The 17,983-nt window shown below is 36.3% G+C and overlaps 1 protein-coding gene and 2 non-coding genes across 3 annotated transcripts in view; 1 reads left to right on the top strand and 2 right to left on the bottom strand.

The window, feature by feature from the left end:
* The window catches only part of LOC123699318 (dynein axonemal heavy chain 10), a 55,674-nt gene that overhangs the window by 12,039 nt on the left and 25,652 nt on the right, over positions 1 to 17,983 (bottom strand). Inside the window, exons 52-78 of the mRNA XM_045646245.1 lie at positions 17,063 to 17,247; positions 15,925 to 16,017; positions 14,350 to 14,502; positions 13,725 to 13,880; positions 13,161 to 13,331; positions 12,534 to 12,722; positions 12,077 to 12,206; positions 11,670 to 11,767; positions 11,318 to 11,443; positions 10,868 to 11,045; positions 9,844 to 9,974; positions 9,363 to 9,505; positions 9,095 to 9,187; positions 8,872 to 8,974; positions 8,380 to 8,577; positions 8,117 to 8,261; positions 7,706 to 7,923; positions 7,335 to 7,540; positions 6,677 to 7,195; positions 6,368 to 6,515; positions 6,159 to 6,294; positions 5,590 to 5,744; positions 5,068 to 5,286; positions 4,613 to 4,777; positions 4,373 to 4,481; positions 3,934 to 4,097; positions 3,679 to 3,774 (exon numbers count right to left, since the gene is read on the bottom strand). Coding sequence (XP_045502201.1) covers positions 3,679 to 3,774; positions 3,934 to 4,097; positions 4,373 to 4,481; positions 4,613 to 4,777; positions 5,068 to 5,286; positions 5,590 to 5,744; positions 6,159 to 6,294; positions 6,368 to 6,515; positions 6,677 to 7,195; positions 7,335 to 7,540; positions 7,706 to 7,923; positions 8,117 to 8,261; positions 8,380 to 8,577; positions 8,872 to 8,974; positions 9,095 to 9,187; positions 9,363 to 9,505; positions 9,844 to 9,974; positions 10,868 to 11,045; positions 11,318 to 11,443; positions 11,670 to 11,767; positions 12,077 to 12,206; positions 12,534 to 12,722; positions 13,161 to 13,331; positions 13,725 to 13,880; positions 14,350 to 14,502; positions 15,925 to 16,017; positions 17,063 to 17,247 — 4,427 coding nt within the window. The remainder of the gene's footprint in view (positions 1 to 3,678; positions 3,775 to 3,933; positions 4,098 to 4,372; positions 4,482 to 4,612; positions 4,778 to 5,067; positions 5,287 to 5,589; positions 5,745 to 6,158; positions 6,295 to 6,367; positions 6,516 to 6,676; positions 7,196 to 7,334; positions 7,541 to 7,705; positions 7,924 to 8,116; positions 8,262 to 8,379; positions 8,578 to 8,871; positions 8,975 to 9,094; positions 9,188 to 9,362; positions 9,506 to 9,843; positions 9,975 to 10,867; positions 11,046 to 11,317; positions 11,444 to 11,669; positions 11,768 to 12,076; positions 12,207 to 12,533; positions 12,723 to 13,160; positions 13,332 to 13,724; positions 13,881 to 14,349; positions 14,503 to 15,924; positions 16,018 to 17,062; positions 17,248 to 17,983) is intronic.
* Positions 14,726 to 14,798, bottom strand: Trnaa-agc. The gene has a single exon. It is a non-coding gene; the product is annotated as a tRNA-Ala (tRNA).
* Positions 16,315 to 16,433, top strand: LOC123699413. The gene has a single exon (XR_006752519.1). It is a non-coding gene; the product is annotated as a 5S ribosomal RNA (ribosomal RNA).

The following is a 17,983-nucleotide window of genomic DNA, read 5'->3' as shown; positions in this document are numbered from 1 at the left end:
ACCTAATAGACCTAGAAATCGTTTAATATCGGTTGGAGTTTTCGGAAGGGGATACTTTTGGATGGCAGATATCTTATCTGGGTTAGGTTTTATCCCATCTTTGCTAATAATGTGACCTAGATACGCGGTTTCGAGTTTAAGAAATTCCGATTTATCCATTTGTATTTTAAAGTTGGATTCACGCAATTTCTGAAACACTTTCCCAAGATTAATGATATGCTCCTGTAAAGAAGTGCTAAATACTATTATATCATCTAGGTAGACTAGGCAAATAGAATTTTGCAATTCTCTCAGTACATTATCCATTACTCTTTGAAAAGTAGACGGACTATTCTTTAGACCCATGGGCATTCTTAAGAATTCAAAATGACCATGTTCTACACTAAAAGCGGTTTTTGGAATGTCAGCTGGGTTCATTTCTACTTGATAAAACCCACTTGCTAAATCTAACGTTGTGAAGTATTGACAGTTACCCAATTTATGTAAGACATCTGTAATATTAGGAATCGGATATTTGTCATCCAAAGTTTTCTCATTTAACTTTCTAAAATCAACAACTAAACGCCATTTAACTTTGCCGGATGCATCTGCCTTTTTAGGTACCACCCAAATAGGAGAGCTCCATGCTGAATCTGATGGTCTAATAATACCCTGTTCTAACATCTTACTTATCTGATTCTGTACTTCCTGTCTATGAATAAATGGATAGCGATAACTTTTCGTATAAACCGGTATTTCATCCTTAGTTCTAATAGAATGCTTAATTTTATTCGTAAATGTTAAGGTTTCTCCTTCTATATAAAATACATCCGCATACTGTGAACATAATGACTCTAAATTTAAACGTTCCTCATTATTTAAGTGATCAGTACGCAAGCGAGATAATACCTGTTTCACACGGTCGGACGAACGTTTGGTGCGCGTGCACTCGTTATTATAAACCTCGGCACATACTGGTCGATCCATTGAAAAAATTACGTCATTACGGGTTGGATTAGAAATTTCCACGATAGCGCGATTGCTTTTCGCCTTCGTTAAACATTCAGAAATATGACAATTACATATAATTTGTTCCGGTATAATAGCGTCTCCATTCTCAACATCTATAGGTAATCTAACTAATTTACTACTTCCTGCGGGTATGACGTCCTCATAAAGATTAGCGTTCCGTGAGTCATATACTAATAACCGATTCGTAGCATTGCAAGTATTTAAAGTTTTAGTTTTATAATTAATTGATGCTTCCCATTTATCTAACAAATCTGAACCTATTAAGCCGTCGAAATAATTGTGAAATTTATAAACGAAAAATGTAATATCGTCAGGGTCATTAAATTCAGGAAAACTAGGTAATGTTATAGAATAATTACTACGAGTTACAGCATGAACATTACTTACTTCAAAGGGGTCATAATTAAGAGTAACGTCAGGAAAATATCTCTGTACTGCATCAGGGCTAAGAAAAGATTGGTTAGCTCCAGTATCAATTAACAATTTAAGTGGAGGATTATGAATTTGAATATAAGGAAGTTGACGTTGCGTGTGTAGATTTAATTCTATTTTGGTTTTTCTAATTTTGGTGGATTCTGAAAATCCTGATCGTGTTCTGAACGTACGTCACACGTTTCATCAGAATTTTCAGGTGCGTCTGTCTGTTCGCAATGTACATAAGGTTCATATTCCGTACAGTAATATTCATTATTATAATAGTTATCCTCATAAGGATATAAATCGGTACAGTAATATTCTTCGTTATCTATATATTCATTATGATTCATCTCCCTAGTCTTAAAGTAATTACTCGGGGGTGGATTACCAAATTTTGACCAATCATGAGCGCGTGCAAAAGGTGTTGGTGGTAAAGTCTTTGTAACGTAATGGCTAACGCCACTCATAGGATGCGGTTTCGGTTGCGCGGGATGTTTAGGCTGTAATCTGAACGTATTGCTCTGCGGGTTATAGTTAGGGGGTGCAGCGCGGAAAATTTGCATAGTACGAGTAGGACGTGCTGGTCCCTGTGGTTGATTAAAATTTCGATTAAAATTTGGTGGCTTAAATTGCGGTCTGAACGAATGTAAAGGCTGTAGTTTAGAAGAGATAGGTTCACTAAAATCATTATGTCTATAAAACGGTTCATTCGAGTACGGCATTCTAAAGGGTACGTGGGGTTTCCTATCAAAAGTTTCATTACGTTGTTGAAGGTATAAAGTGCTTTGTTCTTCATTCACGTATTCTAATGCTTTTTCAATGGTTGCGGGGCGCATGCAACGTATACGTGAGCCTAACGGATCTCGTAGGCCACGTAGGAAAGCCTGTAGTGTTAATTTTTGATACAGGTCCCTTTTTGCCTCACGAGTAGTAACGACTGTTTCATGTAATGCTATATACGTCATTATAGTACTAAAAAGATGTTGACATTTTTCGTAAAACTCTTGAGGAGAGCTACGACCTTGCGTTAATAAGGCTAAATCGTTATAAAGGGCGGTCTCATCTCTATGGTCAGAAAAGTTATTAACTAATACGCTTTTGATACCGTGCCAAGTAGTAGGTATACCGTTTGCATTAATAACTCGGGCTGCAGGCCCAGTGATTTTATTTAAAATACCATTACATAACGCGGCAGTTTTTAAAGTATTTCCGGGATCTTTTTCTATAAATTCCTCAGCCAATTGGTCACTTAAATGTATAAATCTTGTTAAAACGTTAACATTACCATCGAATTCTGGCAAAAGCCTAAGTGCATTAAAAATTTTATCTAAATCTGACATTTTAGATTAATTTCCTATACTTATAATATAAAATATATTAAATTAAATTTAATTTATTAACTTCGTTAAACTAATATAAAAAAATAATAATCTTTACCTAATTAATATATCTGAATTATGAAATGAATTAATTCGCAAAATTTGAAAATTAATTAATTCGTAATTAATTAATATTTAAACTTATTAATCTTTTATCAACCTAATATCTATATTTGAATTTTACAATTTGATTTTGTAAAATTCGAAAATTAATTCGCGATGAATTAATATTTTAAACCTACGCGCTACAGTTCCTCGGTTCCCGTGAATGGGTAATCTAGGAAAACTTACAAATCTAGGAATGGCAAGTCACTAAGAGAATTAGTGTACTTACAGGATTTTCATTTCGGCCTTTCTTGCAGTATCAATGTTCGGATACCCTTCGCGTTGCGGCGGCCAATAGATGTAGGTTCTTGGTCCCCGTCGTCGTCCCTCCGATGGAATGGCAATTCTCGATGCTTGTAGTTTCGCGTTCCGAGAGACGGCTCTCGAGGATCATCCACAAGACTGCGCCAATTATATCGACCGGCCCGCGAAGGCGCAAAAAAAACCGAAATTTACTTTAAATTATTTATTGTAAAAAAAAATTACATAATAAATTACTCCTAACTTAACCTACGTCCCTCCCGTTCGATGTTAGAACTAAGAGTGCTCGTCCTCCTCGGCGGGGTAGCTGCAGCGTCGCGGTGGCGATGATTGCCGCAACACTCTCTGGAAGCGCAGGTGTGCGCGATGTCGCAATTCCTAACAGGTGCAGCTTCTTGGGTGGCCCCATGCATCCTCTAATCTTATATGTAGGTACATAACACGTACAAGTAAGAATAAACAATATGATGATATTTTAAATTGATAACGACAAAAAGGCTCATACCTCCTGCCATTCCTGAAGATTATTGCTAATGTTGTCCGGCAAGTCTCCGAACGTTTCTGGAAAGTCTATGCTCAGTTTCATGATGTCTTGCCAACCCTGAGACGAGAGAATACAATCCAAAATCAATAATAAAATAATTTTGTGCAAAGGCGAATTTTCTTCCTTTTGTGGGCACACACTAGGGCATTCACGTGTAACAAAACATGGAGCACTCGTACAAGAGAATATAAATAACATCATAGTAAAATAACAAACCTGCGACGGCAACCAACTGGCGGGGCACGCTCTGGCCGCCTTCTCCAGCGAGATGTTCCCTTTGATGAAGAAGTCCAGTTCCATCTGGCTCACGTTGCCTTCGCTCTGTTCCAGCTTTATGTCCATTTGGAACGAGAATAACAGCTTGTGGCGTTCGAATATACCTGAGAATAAATTTTATACATAGTTCATCTTACATCTATTCTTTCTTTCTTATTTGAGATAAGATTGCAACCATAATATGTAGCTAAGTTTAAAAAGTTCTTATTTAAATGTTTCCCCAAATTGCGTTAAACTGCTATTTAGGTTTGTTTTATAAAATAAGAAAGTACAGTTGTTATTATTAAAAAATCACATTCAAAGCAACCCCTTTTTTTACAAATAGCTCAAAATAAATTATGTTGACCATAAATAAAAGTATATATAGAGAAAAACTCACCTGTACATCCATAATCATAAACATTTTTCGTCAACATGTCAATAATGTTCTTGAGACGCTTTACCAATATAACATTTGGCATCGCTTTACGGAGCGAAAAGGAAAATACCTGTAAGAAAATATATTTTATCGATTTCACAAAAAATTAAAATTAAAAAAAAAAAAAAAAAAAAAAGGCACGATGTATCCGATTAAAAGATGATAATATAGAATATATTATTGTATATCAGTGATACTTACATCCAAATATGACGACAGCGAGTACTGATACATGGTGTTGACGCCGGCCATATCAGAAAGGACAAAGAAAAGTATGGAGCCGCGTTTTGCAACCGGTCTGTAGCCATCTCTCAATTTCTCTATGTCTTTCGTTGTTGCTTCTGCGAGCTCTAGTTTCTCCATTACCTACAAACAATCGTAGATTTGTAGCATTAAGAAGAACATTGCCAGACATAAGTTCATCGACTTTGTTGCTCATTCGTGTTGCTGTGATAATGTAACATTAGACATATTTTGTTTTATTACATTCTATTATATCGAAAAGCAATCAGCACGATTACTTGAGATGAAATATTCCTTACTCCATACGTGCAATAGCTAGCTCATCCTCGAGCCCCAAGGAATAGACTCGCCAAAAAAATTACTTACTACAAATTTTTCAATGATTTTTTTTTAATTGATTTCTGCAAAATTACCTCAGCGGCTTTCGACTTGGTATTCTCTAGCGTATTGACCAGCTCCACGTTGTCCAACATGTTACCAGTGGAAGTGGCTAGCTCACGCAGCAGCGAGTCCTCGAGTCCCGAAAGCAAACTTTTGTTCGCGCTTGTTTCTATGATTAGACTCTCGCGTTGCTCTTCTAGATCGGCTCTTTCGGCTCGTACGACGACACTGAGGAGCTGGTCTTCTAGACCCTGGCGAAAAAATAAACGCTTGCAAACATTTGTCTTTAATATTGCGACATGAGAAAAGAAAAAATATTTAAAAATTTCGAGATCGCCAGGATTATCATAATAAATTATAGTTTTTAATTGCCACCAACTTCTAAAAAGGAGGAGGAAGTTTTATTTTATGTCGGCTGCATTGGCTTTTAAAACAAATACGATATAATATAATAATACGATAAGATCACAAAATCCAACCCCATAATATTATAGAGCACATTGCGAAAAACTGTAATTAAAAAAATACATAATAAACAGAGCATTTCCAAATACCTGAACGGTTACAGTGTAATTGATAACAACAGCCTTCGCATAGGCCGCCGGGTTGAACTGCGGGTTGGCGAGCTTGGTGGTGAGGTACATGCGGAAGTTCGGGTCGTAGTCCACCTCCGAGCTGCCCAGCATCACGAACGTGCGACCGCTCTCCACTAGACATGGTAAGAAAATAATAAAACAGAAAAAATTGGCTGTCTGTAAAGTCGGTTTACTGACGATAGTTGAACGTGACAACGATTGTGCTTCTTTGTCGCTCGTTCCGCGCTCTCGCTTGCACTTCAAGCCTTACGGAACGCCTCAGAGCGAGGTAACGCCGCATGAGTCATGTTTTTTCGGGCGTGCAGCCGGCTCTATCGAATTATAAGACTGAGAAGAAATTAAAAAGATTTTAGGAAAACTTCAGAAGACAACGTTTTTGAAAGTTCGTGTGTAGACGGCATTACATCTGTAGAATCAGCTTTTACGGGTCAATACGGCTAAAATAACAAACATTTCGAGAGACATAAATTAGTTTTTTTAATATTATAATTGTTTATAGGAGATTTTTTTAATGTCTTATAATATACCTTTGATATTTTTTTCAAGCACATTATCAACAACTGGATCAATGTACTCATTGACATCTTGGAATAGAACTGGCATTCCGTATTTTATGGCCATCTCCAAATGTCGCAGGAATTGAGGATCATTGAAGGATAAGACCTATAACAAAAAAATATTTATTTTACAATTTTTACATGTATAATCTAAAACCTTAATGTCTTTAATTGCTTACTTTCAAGTTATTTTTAGCCTCCTTCTTCTTGATCCAAGTTAACGCTTGTGTTTGAGGATCAATACAGAGCGGGAATCGAGATGCTCTGGTTGTTAAGATGCCGTTTTGTACTGATAACTCATCTGGCGGGAGACCTTCTGAATTCCATCTAAATTATACAAAGAAAATTAATATTTATTTAAACGAAAGTTTTAAAGGTGAAATATAAAGAAACAAATAAGAAGAAAAAAAGAAACGTGAAATATCTAAATCAGTTTTATCATCAGTTAGTCAAATCGATTACTATACAAAATTAGGAAAAATACAAACCCGCTAATCTCAACTTCATTCGTCAAATTCCTCTCCACCGTAAAAGGCATTGTAAGCGGTATACCCCTTTCAAGCACATCGCCCAACCAGTCCTCATAAATCATAGTTTGTCGGAACGAGAATGAAAATGGTCCAGCGTAACTCAAGAAAGAAGAAGCAAGCAAACAGTTCCCGATCAATCTAGATTGTTCCACGTATAACGCTGCCAAATCTAAAGTCCACCGTTTCTGTTCACTCGATAGACCAGACATTAGCTTATCGGCTGCAACCAATCTTCGCATCATAATATCCGTTTCTTCTTGTAGTTCTTGTCTTCTCAACATTGCAGTTTCATATTTCGTGTTGAGTCCGTTCAGAGTGCGTTGCAATCTATCGATTTCTCGATTGAGCGACGCGAGGTAGTTGCACGCTTCTGTGTATTCCTTCTCTAGAGATTCCACTTTGTCCTTTTTGGGTTTTACTTCTTTGTATACAGCGCAGTAGCCGAGAACAGCTATTACGAATTTTAGAAGCCCGTATCTGTGGATATTTGTTAACTAAGTAGAAACTTTAAGAAATTAAAAGCAACAGACTATTGCTACATACAACACACATCACTACTATATACAGTATTTAAGGTTAGCATTTAAAGGATATTATTCGATTCACTTAGACTAACCCCGCTTTACTAATTTGTTGCATAGTGTCTAATTTCTTGCTCTTTTTCATGTGTGCCTTTACAGCTTTCACTTGGTTCTGCGTTATCAGGTCGCAGTTCATTTCTTGAAGATTTCTCAAGAAATTCGGATCTGCCATCATCCCTTTAGCACCTTTCCAGCTTACATCTTTGATGCCACGTATGATAACTACACATTCGCATACAACCTAGGAACACAAATTGATATCTAGTTATATTGTACTTACGAATATTTTATGATTTAATTTTACTTAACTGTTGTACCATAAATGTAAAAAAAAATGTAAAAAAATAAGCAATAAAATGTTTTAATTTAAAGTAAATTGCACACAAAAGTCCATATCTATTTTCACCTGCACAGCTTCCGGCGGCGTAGCAAACGATCTAATTTCAGTAATATCATTCTTATCTAAATCAGCTAGAGCAAGTCTAGCCGCTTCTAACGCCGGTAATGCGGCAGACAGCGCTTCCTCTGCTTCTGACTTCTCTTCAGCTATCACTTTACTTTGCTCTGTTATTTCTGCACTCTTCACTTCGGCCACTTGCTGTTTCGCTACTGCTGCTTCCGTGGCTGCATGTTTATTGTTTATTTAGTTGTTTTTGAATGCACAGGTATTTTTGTCAAATAGCTTTATCATTTGAATCATTAGTTGAACAAATTGTTTTAACAAAACTAGTACCATCGATATTTTAAAATTTGCGTCATTAAATTAATAATGTACCAATTTAATTATGAGGGTAGTTGGATTCGAATTTTTACATACCCACTGAAATCTCTTTCAGTAATATTTCGCATTCCTTAGTTTGCTCCGCTACAATCACCTTTTGCACCGCCAATTTAGCATTCAAGTCTTCCAATTGTACATTAGCTTCTTCTATTTTTGCTAAACCACCAATAAGACGTTCACACTGCAAGCCATTAGTTTTTAGGGGTATAGTAGGTATCACTTCCTTATGATTTATGTATTTAACTACAACATTTATGTCTTTTGATATAGTTAAAATGTTATATAGTTTAAAATGTTACCTGAGCAACAATAAAAGCATCTTTCTCATTCAGCAGCGACAGATAGTTAGTCAGGAAGTCCATGTAATGTTTGGGCGTGACATAGTTGTTCCTGCGCAGGCGCAAGAGGAACTCCGCTGAATATCGTGCTACCGACATGTGCACGTGAACCACGTGTTCTACTATGATTGGACGAAACTCTTCCGGGATTTTTTCCACCTGGTGGAAATCGTTTATTGTATAACAAAAAATGTTGGACATTTTAGAAATGTTTTATTTACCTTTTCTATATGTTGCAAGCGTAGAAATGGTTATAAATTATAATAAATCTAATAAGGGTTAGCATAAAAAATAATATAAATGAAAAAAAAAAAAACTGTTCTTAAAATACATGTATGCAGTATGTTGTGAACCCAACATTATTTTATGATTTAATAAATAATTATCATTGTCAATTGGTGTTACACAAGAAATTGAAAGCAGCGTCAATAATAATGGAGTTAATTTGCTTACATCCGCTAGAAATACATTAGCCACAGCTAATAACGCTTGCTTTGGCCACGGGAACTGCCAGTCAATGGTGGTGTTGTTAACTAAGCCTGGAAAACTTCGGCACCTAAAATTTCAAACAGGAGTTGATAATAGAAAGTTAAAACAAAGAAACAAATGAAAGTAAACAGTGAGTTGGGGTAATAATAAAAACTGTAGTTGACAATAAAATCTGGTTATTTTGTACCTATTTCTCAATATATCTCCGCTGGGCGACATAGATAGCACCACGTGCAGATTGTTGGCGCACTTGTTGCAGAAGAAGTTCCATACTGCGTCCCTGAAAACAATTTTATGTAATCTGTCTCAGTACCACATTTCATAGAGATCTAATCATCTGCTTTGGCATGTGTGGAAGTGGAAAATAGTAATTGAATATGGAAATTTTACAGTCTTTTTATGTGGAATATTTAATATCGATATTGAACAAAGCCTATTTTCTAATAATACTTTACTTAGCAACGCCGTATCCCGCTTCACTGCTTTCGTTTCTAACAGCATTAATGATGGCGTCCTTCTCATCGTCACCGAAAAGAGCAGGAATCATTCCGATCATAAGGATGTTATTGATAAATTCCAAGAAACCCTCTTCTAATATCTAGAATTTAGGAGTAAAGTGATATTAAAAACACGTATATTATCAAATTGATACAGAAAACGCTACTAAAAAATTAAGATGACACAGAGAAAAGTATAATCAGAAAAGCAATCTATACTTTCAATCTCATCTGAATTTCCAATTCTCATCACTTTAAGCTAAGAGCAAAATTTAACCAGAGAAACACGGTGCTTACGAAACTTACGTTATACACTTTTTAAATAATGTGACAACAGTTTCTAAAGCATTTGAATTTTGAACACAAGCAGTTCTAAATTTACTAACGCATATTATCACCAGAAAACTATTCAACGCATACAAATAACTTTGTCACATACTTGAGCCGCGGTGAAAAGGAACACAGTGGGTTTGCCATCAACGCCGAGCTGGTTGTACATCCGCTTCATATCGTCTTTGAACGTGTTCTCATTGTAATTGCGCGTCACTGTTATTTCGAACATCTCACACCCTGCATCGGGAAAAGGAACAATAACTTGATTAATTTAAATTATTATTATAAAAATATGAGTAGTAACGTAGTAAATTTGTAAACATTATAGCGGCGAACCCGTTTACCCGCAGTAAATCTATGCAAACTTTGACCAGTTCGAAGTTATACAATTATGTAATGTTTTATTATCCCTACAAATAGCACACACAGCAAGGGCCATTACGTCATGCCACGTCTCGTCACGCCACGTCAAGACACGTCAATACACGTCACGACACGTCACGATACGTCACGACACGTCAAGACTCGTCACGACACGTCATGTCACGTCACGACACGTCATTTCAAATTACGTCACGTCATGCCATGCCACGTCACGTCACGACACGTCACGACACGTCACGACACGTCACGCCACGCCACGTCACGTACGTCACAACACGTCACGTCACGTCATGCTACGTCACGACATGTCAGGTCACATCATGACACGTTACGTTACGACACGTCAAGACACGTCAAGCCACGTAACGACACACCAAGACACGTCACGACACGTCACGACACGTCACGACACGTCAAGACACGTCACGACACGTCTAGACACGCCACGTCACGACACATTACGTCACGTCATGCCATGCCACGTCACGCCAAGACACATCACGACACATCAAGACTCATCACGACACGTCAAGCCACGTCAAGACAGGTCACGTCACGATACGTCACGTCACGTCATGCCATGCCACGTCACGTCAAGACACGTCACATCAAATCACGACACGTCACGTCACGATAAGTCACGTCACGTAACGTCACGTCATGCCATGCCACGAATACATCAAAATAATAAAAAAAATCACGTCAAAATAAATGTTTGAGTTTGAGTTTGACAACACAACACGCACCGGCAGCGAAGGCGGCGAGGCGGCAGATGGACTTCTTGCCGGATCCGCCGACGCCGATGATCATGGCGTTGCCGCGGTCCGTGCGCAGGATGCGGTGCGCGCGCGTCAGGTGCTCGAGGCAGTCCTCGAACAGCACCACCGACATCTTGCCCACGCGCTCGTTGTACTCGTCCAGGATCTGCGATAAAGTGAGCTGTCTAGATACTTATGCGGTATACCAACAGGGTGGAAAGTTCGTACGAAGTTACTTGAAATAAAGTACATACAAAAAAACACTCCCTATAGGTACTAATTAACAGCGTCTCGAAATGGGAACTAATTCTGAAAAGTAATTACAGAATAGGAAATGAATTGCTCGTGACACCTAAACTACAAAATATCAAATAGGAATAACAATTATTGCTCAACAAGCTGCAACAATCAAATACACGTTTGTATTTGATGACATACCTCTTGAAAAAGGAAATAAACCGCCTCATAATCCAAGAGATCTTCATAATAGCGCACCTCCTCTTCGTCGAGCGCGTTTCGGTAATCACCAAACAGGAGCGGATCACGGAGAACATATTCTTCCAACTAAAATAAATTTGTCATAAAATCATAATTATTATAAATTCCGTAACGTTTTCTGTGATTTCTGTTGATTAAATTCTCCTGAAGTTCCTTCATTTGATGGATGACCAAATAAATCCTCCATAACTCAAAAATTCTATAAATTATTGAAAGTTATGGAGAAAATAACTTTCTTGTTTCATTCTTTACGTATTAACTTGTGTTATAAATTTAATTACACTTTACTTACGGTAAGCTGCTTCTCAACTTCTACTTCCTCCTCTTCCTCTATGACCGCTTCTTGTTCTTCAACCTTTTCAGCTTTTGGTTTTAGCTCAGCAGCGAATTCTTAAATTTATATCAAAACTATTAACATCAAGTTTGCGATCAAATATTGAAGTGTTGTTTTAACGATGTCATAAAGATCAAATTTTTTAATTGTTCACCACCATCGTATCTAAATATAAGCAATTTTTTGTACTCGAACAATTTCAATAATTATCTTACCAGCAGAGTTTGTTGGACAAAAATTCTGAATTGATTTGTGTTGCTTATTTCTGATTTTCATGAGATATAATTTTATGTTTGAGTTCGGATCCACCTGAAAGAGCCTAGAGAAAAAGCTAATTACTACTACTACTGTCTGTATATTACTACCATCTTCCTCCTCCTCTCCAGTGGGCTCCTCCTCTTCAGGAACGACGATCTCTTCGAGCACAACTGGTTCCTCTTCTGGGAAGTACTTTGCGACGTGCTCTTGTATATGCCCACGCATTAGTTCATTGTCCTAATTATTTGTTATAATTATTTTAGTGTAGATTTTTTTGAAGATTCTTTGTTAAGCAAAAAATGGTTTGAAATTAGATTCATTATAAATAAGCTTCAATAGGGGTGGTAAAATTTATAATGTGGCAACAAAATCAAATACAACATAAAATATTTAAATAAGATGACAGGATAACCCAAAAACTGACAATTTTCAATTCTATCTTTTGTAACAATTATAAAGTTAACGATATAGTGGAACATGGCTAGCGTGGGTGGCAGGTGCACTATTATCTGTATATCGAGTTGGATACGGACATCTCCATTCTCCAATCATCTTGCTAGTCACCTGTACACTAATAAGCCGGTCACAAATGACCCGTGTGAACTCGTTTCTCCAACAGCGCACGACAGCGCGGCGCTCCCCGAAGTAGTTGGGGTGCGTGAGGCAGAGCCCCGCCGCCACGCGGGACAGGTCGCGCAGGTTGAATATGTAGTGGAACTTGGCGGGCGTGGGCGGCAGGTCCACAATTATTATCTGGATATCGATGAAATTTATAATTTTCACCGTGCTCACGAATCACGATATGCAACATACTTTTTATTTTTTTTTGGACAAAAATATGATGGTAATGCTATCGTACTCAATGGGAAATAATACTTTACAAAATCGAGACATTTTTTTGTTTCAAAATTAAAGAACATTCAAGCTGAGTTAGGATGCGGTGCATTAAGATTTCCTAAATTTAATGTAACATACATTGTTGTTTTATCAGACAAAAGACAGAAAAAGGTTAGCATGACAAAATTACACTTCCTGAAATTTCTAGAATATAAGATGGCAGGATGAAACGATCGAAGATTTTGTTTCACTTTATACTACCTTTTTTTTATCACGACAAAACTTCACTTGTGTCCTTACAAGCTTCAGAAAACTTGGAAAACTGCTTTTTACAACACGAGTAGATTATTATACCTTGTATAGATCGAGCGTCATCTGCACAATCTTGTCGACGATATCTTGCACGTCCTCCGGGAAGATCGCAAAGTGTCCGCGGAGGATCGACACATAGATTCGCTGCAGCGTCGCCTCCGAGGGGAACTGTAGGTTGTATACCGAGAACATCGATATGAAGCGCGGGTCCACCTATGAATGAATTATTATTAAAAGATAAATAACTAATGTGTTGTCAATTTCTTTGGTAAGATTTTGGACGCCTTTTTAAATGGTAGAATGGGTTGTTTCAAGGCTGTTTAACACCATCCACTGTAATATATTCTTGAAAATAAATAATGATTTGATGTTAATTATTATAAAGGAAAATAACGTCATCGCCCTTAACAAACTCTGTTCTCTTGTAAAAATTTGATCAAAATTGACACAATGGCTTCGGTGTGAAGAGTTACTGTATTTGCTAAAAATAAATGTACCTTTAATGAACTTCAGAAACGAAGTAACAGAAATAAATTGATGTCAACATTATTATTAATAAATTTGTCACCATAATTCTTATTCTTTTAAAGTATATTTTTAACTCACATCATTTCTACCACCGCCAGCCTTCCCCATGGCCGCTAGGAACCCTATATCCTTCAAGTTCTTCCAGTTCAAATCCTTGCCTCTGTCATAGAAACCTTTCCGTTCGAATAATAGCTTGAGCAGTGCTATGGGTTGCTGTGTTCCGTATGTGTCTACCTGTTTATGGAGAAAAATTTGTTAGAAGTGATGATTGAAATAACTATAAGTTCTTTAATTTTACGCACATGTAGAATTCTACAATCTAAAATAAAACTTTATCGTTGGTAATAATTGTATTTAAGTAGGTATGTACAATGTACATATTACATAATAATTACTTCGCTTCATTGAAATTGAAACACGATATTTAACATCAATTGCTAGAGAAAAATAAATTTAAATCGGATCGTTTGAACGAACATAATTATTAAATTTCTTTATTGTTTTCCCTGGAAATTCGAGATTGTTTAACGAAAAAAATAAATACGGAAATTTTCAAAGGGAGTAAACTAGATAAGTAGATAAGAAGCTTATAACGAAAATGGTAAGTACAAGAATAATATTTAGCGATTTTTTAGGGTCTCAGTTTCCTTTTGTCAAATTATGATAAAGTTACTTATAGATATAAAGATGATTATAAACTTACTATAGGCATGTTCATATCATCAATAAAGACCAGCATCTTCTTGCCGACCGGTGGACCAAAGGTGTCCTTGGTCCTCTTCTCCACGACCGACTCCAGATTGCGCTGCACGTCCATGGACGAGGTCCGGGACGAGAAGTTCATTTGTTGGATTATCTATACACGTAAAATTATTATTATTAGGTAGTATAAAGAAGCTGGAATTAAACGTCATTACTTTTTATATACCTACTACACGGTAGTTAAAGTACTACACTTACTTTTAAAGAAAATAAAAAAACTATTCCTAATAATATTACTAACTATTCACAACATAATCATTCTATAAATAAAAAATAAATAACGTCGTAGGAAATGAAAAATAAAATAATCATTTCCTTGGAGGCGCCGGGTATCGATCCCGGTACCTCTCGCATGCTAAGCGAGCGCTCTACCATCTGAGCTACGCCCCCGATGAATAATCGTGTGAAATTAACAATTATATGATAAAGATTAGCACGTCATGTATTTTTTTAAAGCTTTGTTTTAAAATTTATTGTGTAATAATGTCCAAAGCAAGATAAAATGCGATAAATCTTTCAAGAAACTCGTTTTATTTATAACATTCAACGTTCACATTATAGTAACGCATGCTTAAACTCATTAAAATTATATTTGAGTGTATACTTTTTCTAGTTAGAAATAATATTATTATAATATATTATGATTTCTATATTTTACAAAAATGTAATGTTACTATAAAATATTTTAATAGATGTTACATTACAATTCACGGACTGATATGGAAATATATTGAATAACAACACTTCATTGATTACATTCTTCATTGAGTAAGTAGTAAGTACCTACCTGATATTCGTAATAAAAAAAATATTTGAACTGTGTTTGATCTTATTATCATCTTTATTGTAAAGGCAATTGACCTTGAGATCACAAATTCTAATTTAGGCGGGATAGGTGATACAGATGTTACAGATATTTAATATTTCGCTGACATGATGTCTATTGTCTACTGTACCTACAATTACCATGTTTTATAATAAACACTTGAAGATACACATAAAATGTATTAGGTAAGTTATATAGCAAAGCGTCATTAATACTAGAGAGGAAAAAGACGAATAAATCTGGTTTAAAATCCATAAATTATAAAAATCAATAATTTATTTATCGGGTAGTTTTGTTTATGCATCACTGCGCATTGGTATCTTCATAAATAATACTTTTTATTGGTTCCTGTGCAGAATGCGGACAGTATGTTACATAATATTAGCACAGAATAAATATCAATAATAATTATTTGATTGTGAAAGAATAATCACAGTTACGCTAATGAAGTCATTATAAAGTAGGTACCTATCTACATTAGGTAGGTATTGTATTTTTCAATTTTTTTATCCATTAGGTAGGTAGTTACCTATCTTAGGTATACCGTATAGGTCACAGTATTACAATATTATTTTGTAATACTGTGGTATAGGTGCTTTCACATCGATCATAATGTAATATGATTGTATATAATATTATGTACTTACTTAATTTGAAACCTAATTAGGTAAGTAATAAATAATAACTTACGTATTTCTCTGGGGGTAAGCCTCGTAAATAATTCGTGATGATTGCTGTTTTAGATGTTCCCGTATCACCAACTAGAAGCACTGGCCTTTCCACCTAAGGAATGTAATTTATTGGTAAGATTCATAATTAATCTTACCGGATACTTATATCATTGTTTTTTTGAACACCATGTGTTTTAAAATATGTAGGTAGGTACTTAAGTTAGTAATAAAATAAGAAAAGAGTAGAGTTATTGTTTAGAAGAACAAAGTAAAAAATCATCTAAATTCCGTCGTACATTACAATTAATAAGTAATTAATTATAATGTCGTGTTATTTATTTAGGAATCAATTTGCATGTTAATATTTTCCATTATTTAAAATTTGTTCGGTAATTTCACACAGCAAAATGCCAACGTCCATACCACGTTGAATACACCGGTTCTCGTCCGATCACCGAAGTTAAGCAACGTCGGGCGCGGTCAGTACTTGGATGGGTGACCGCCTGGGAACACCGCGTGATGTTGGCTTTTTGATTATTTTTTTATAAAATTTGTAAGTTTTTATTGTAGTCCATTATTATTATTTTTTAATAGTGTCGAAAATGACGAGTGTATATTTTTTTGGTGAGTTTACTTCTTAATTAGCAACATCTATCAAAATGTGAAAAGCTTATCTTAGACCAGAATCTATCGCAGTGGGCACAAGCATGAAAAAAAAAGATATACTCAATACTCTCCATTCTTAATGACCTCCCAAGTATTCGTGTTCAGCTCGTGGCAGTAGTCGTAAAGTGTGAGGAAACCTGCGGCACGAGCCACTCCCACGCCTTCGTATATAGCTCGAGACAATAGTACAGGTCGCGTCAAGTAAAAAGAACGCTGACGGATGGCTGCGCATTGGCGATATATCGGTCTATTTGGTGTTATGAGGTGGTATAAAATAACAAATAGGTAGTTGCGAAGCCACGATTCGCGAGCCTAGTTCAAAAATAAAATAATCGGCACATAGCTTTCGTGCAAAACTCGATCCATGCACAAACACACCCCATCACTTTCATCCAGCGTTCTTTTTACGTGACGCGTACTGTACCTAGTATTATAGTGTTGGGAAACCCATTGGGAAGTGTTTTGTATGCACATTAGCAAGCTATACGTACACTCTCCATAATCTTTATGATCCACGTGAGTCTTAACGTGTCCACGGTGGGCACGAGGATCGCGGAGAAGCGCATGTCGCGGTCGTGCTCGTACTGCGGCACGAGCCACTCCCACGCCTCCCACGTCTTCGTGTTCAGCTCGAGGCAGTAGTCGTATAGTGTGGGGAAACCCATGGGAAAGTGTTCTGCGGTGGTAAAATTGATTTGTAAAATGATTAGGTTTCCATAAAAATATTTTATTGGCATATTGTGTTCAACCTAAGAATCTAAAAAACTATGCCGAAGTTAGCTTTGATTGCAACGCACCACAATACGAGACAAAGCTGTTGTGTATTTACGTTATCTGTAAATCATATTTACTATGTGGGTAGTTGTGAAATAAAATCAGTCTTGATTATATCTCGGTGTATTCACTTCCCGTATTGAGTATTAAGTCCTTATTTCTAATCATATAAATATAAAAAAACCAAATTCAACTTAGATAATGATTAAAATTAAAAATAAATGGGGTTGGCTTTAGTTAACTGCCGCACGAATTTGTTGGAAATATTTATATTGTTAGTTAGCTAGGTAATGTAAGATTGTAATTCCAAAATATTATCGTTAGGAAACTTGTAGTTTTTTAGTTATTAATTTTTAAAGTTAATAATTTTTTGTGCGAAAAAAGCGCATTTATCCGTTTTGTTGTGCAAAAAAAGCGGACCAAGACGTTCTATTTCACTGTACTGTGACTTTACTCAGCGGCCGGCGAGTGCCAAAAGCGACTTTAGGGCGATTCCCACTCAAACAAAAAAAAATCTACGTAAGTAGGTTAAAAACTATTAAACTTTTATTTTTAATATCCAAATAGGTAGCGAGGAGCGAAGCGACGAGCGTGTTAGGTTAACCCTTGAACTGCCGCACGAGCCGAGCGAGCGAAGC

This window comes from Colias croceus, chromosome 17 (assembly GCF_905220415.1).
Source record: "Colias croceus chromosome 17, ilColCroc2.1".
NCBI lineage: Eukaryota > Metazoa > Arthropoda > Insecta > Lepidoptera > Pieridae > Colias > Colias croceus.
Note: the sequence above shows the minus strand (reverse complement) of the source record. Positions and strands in the feature narration are given on the sequence as shown.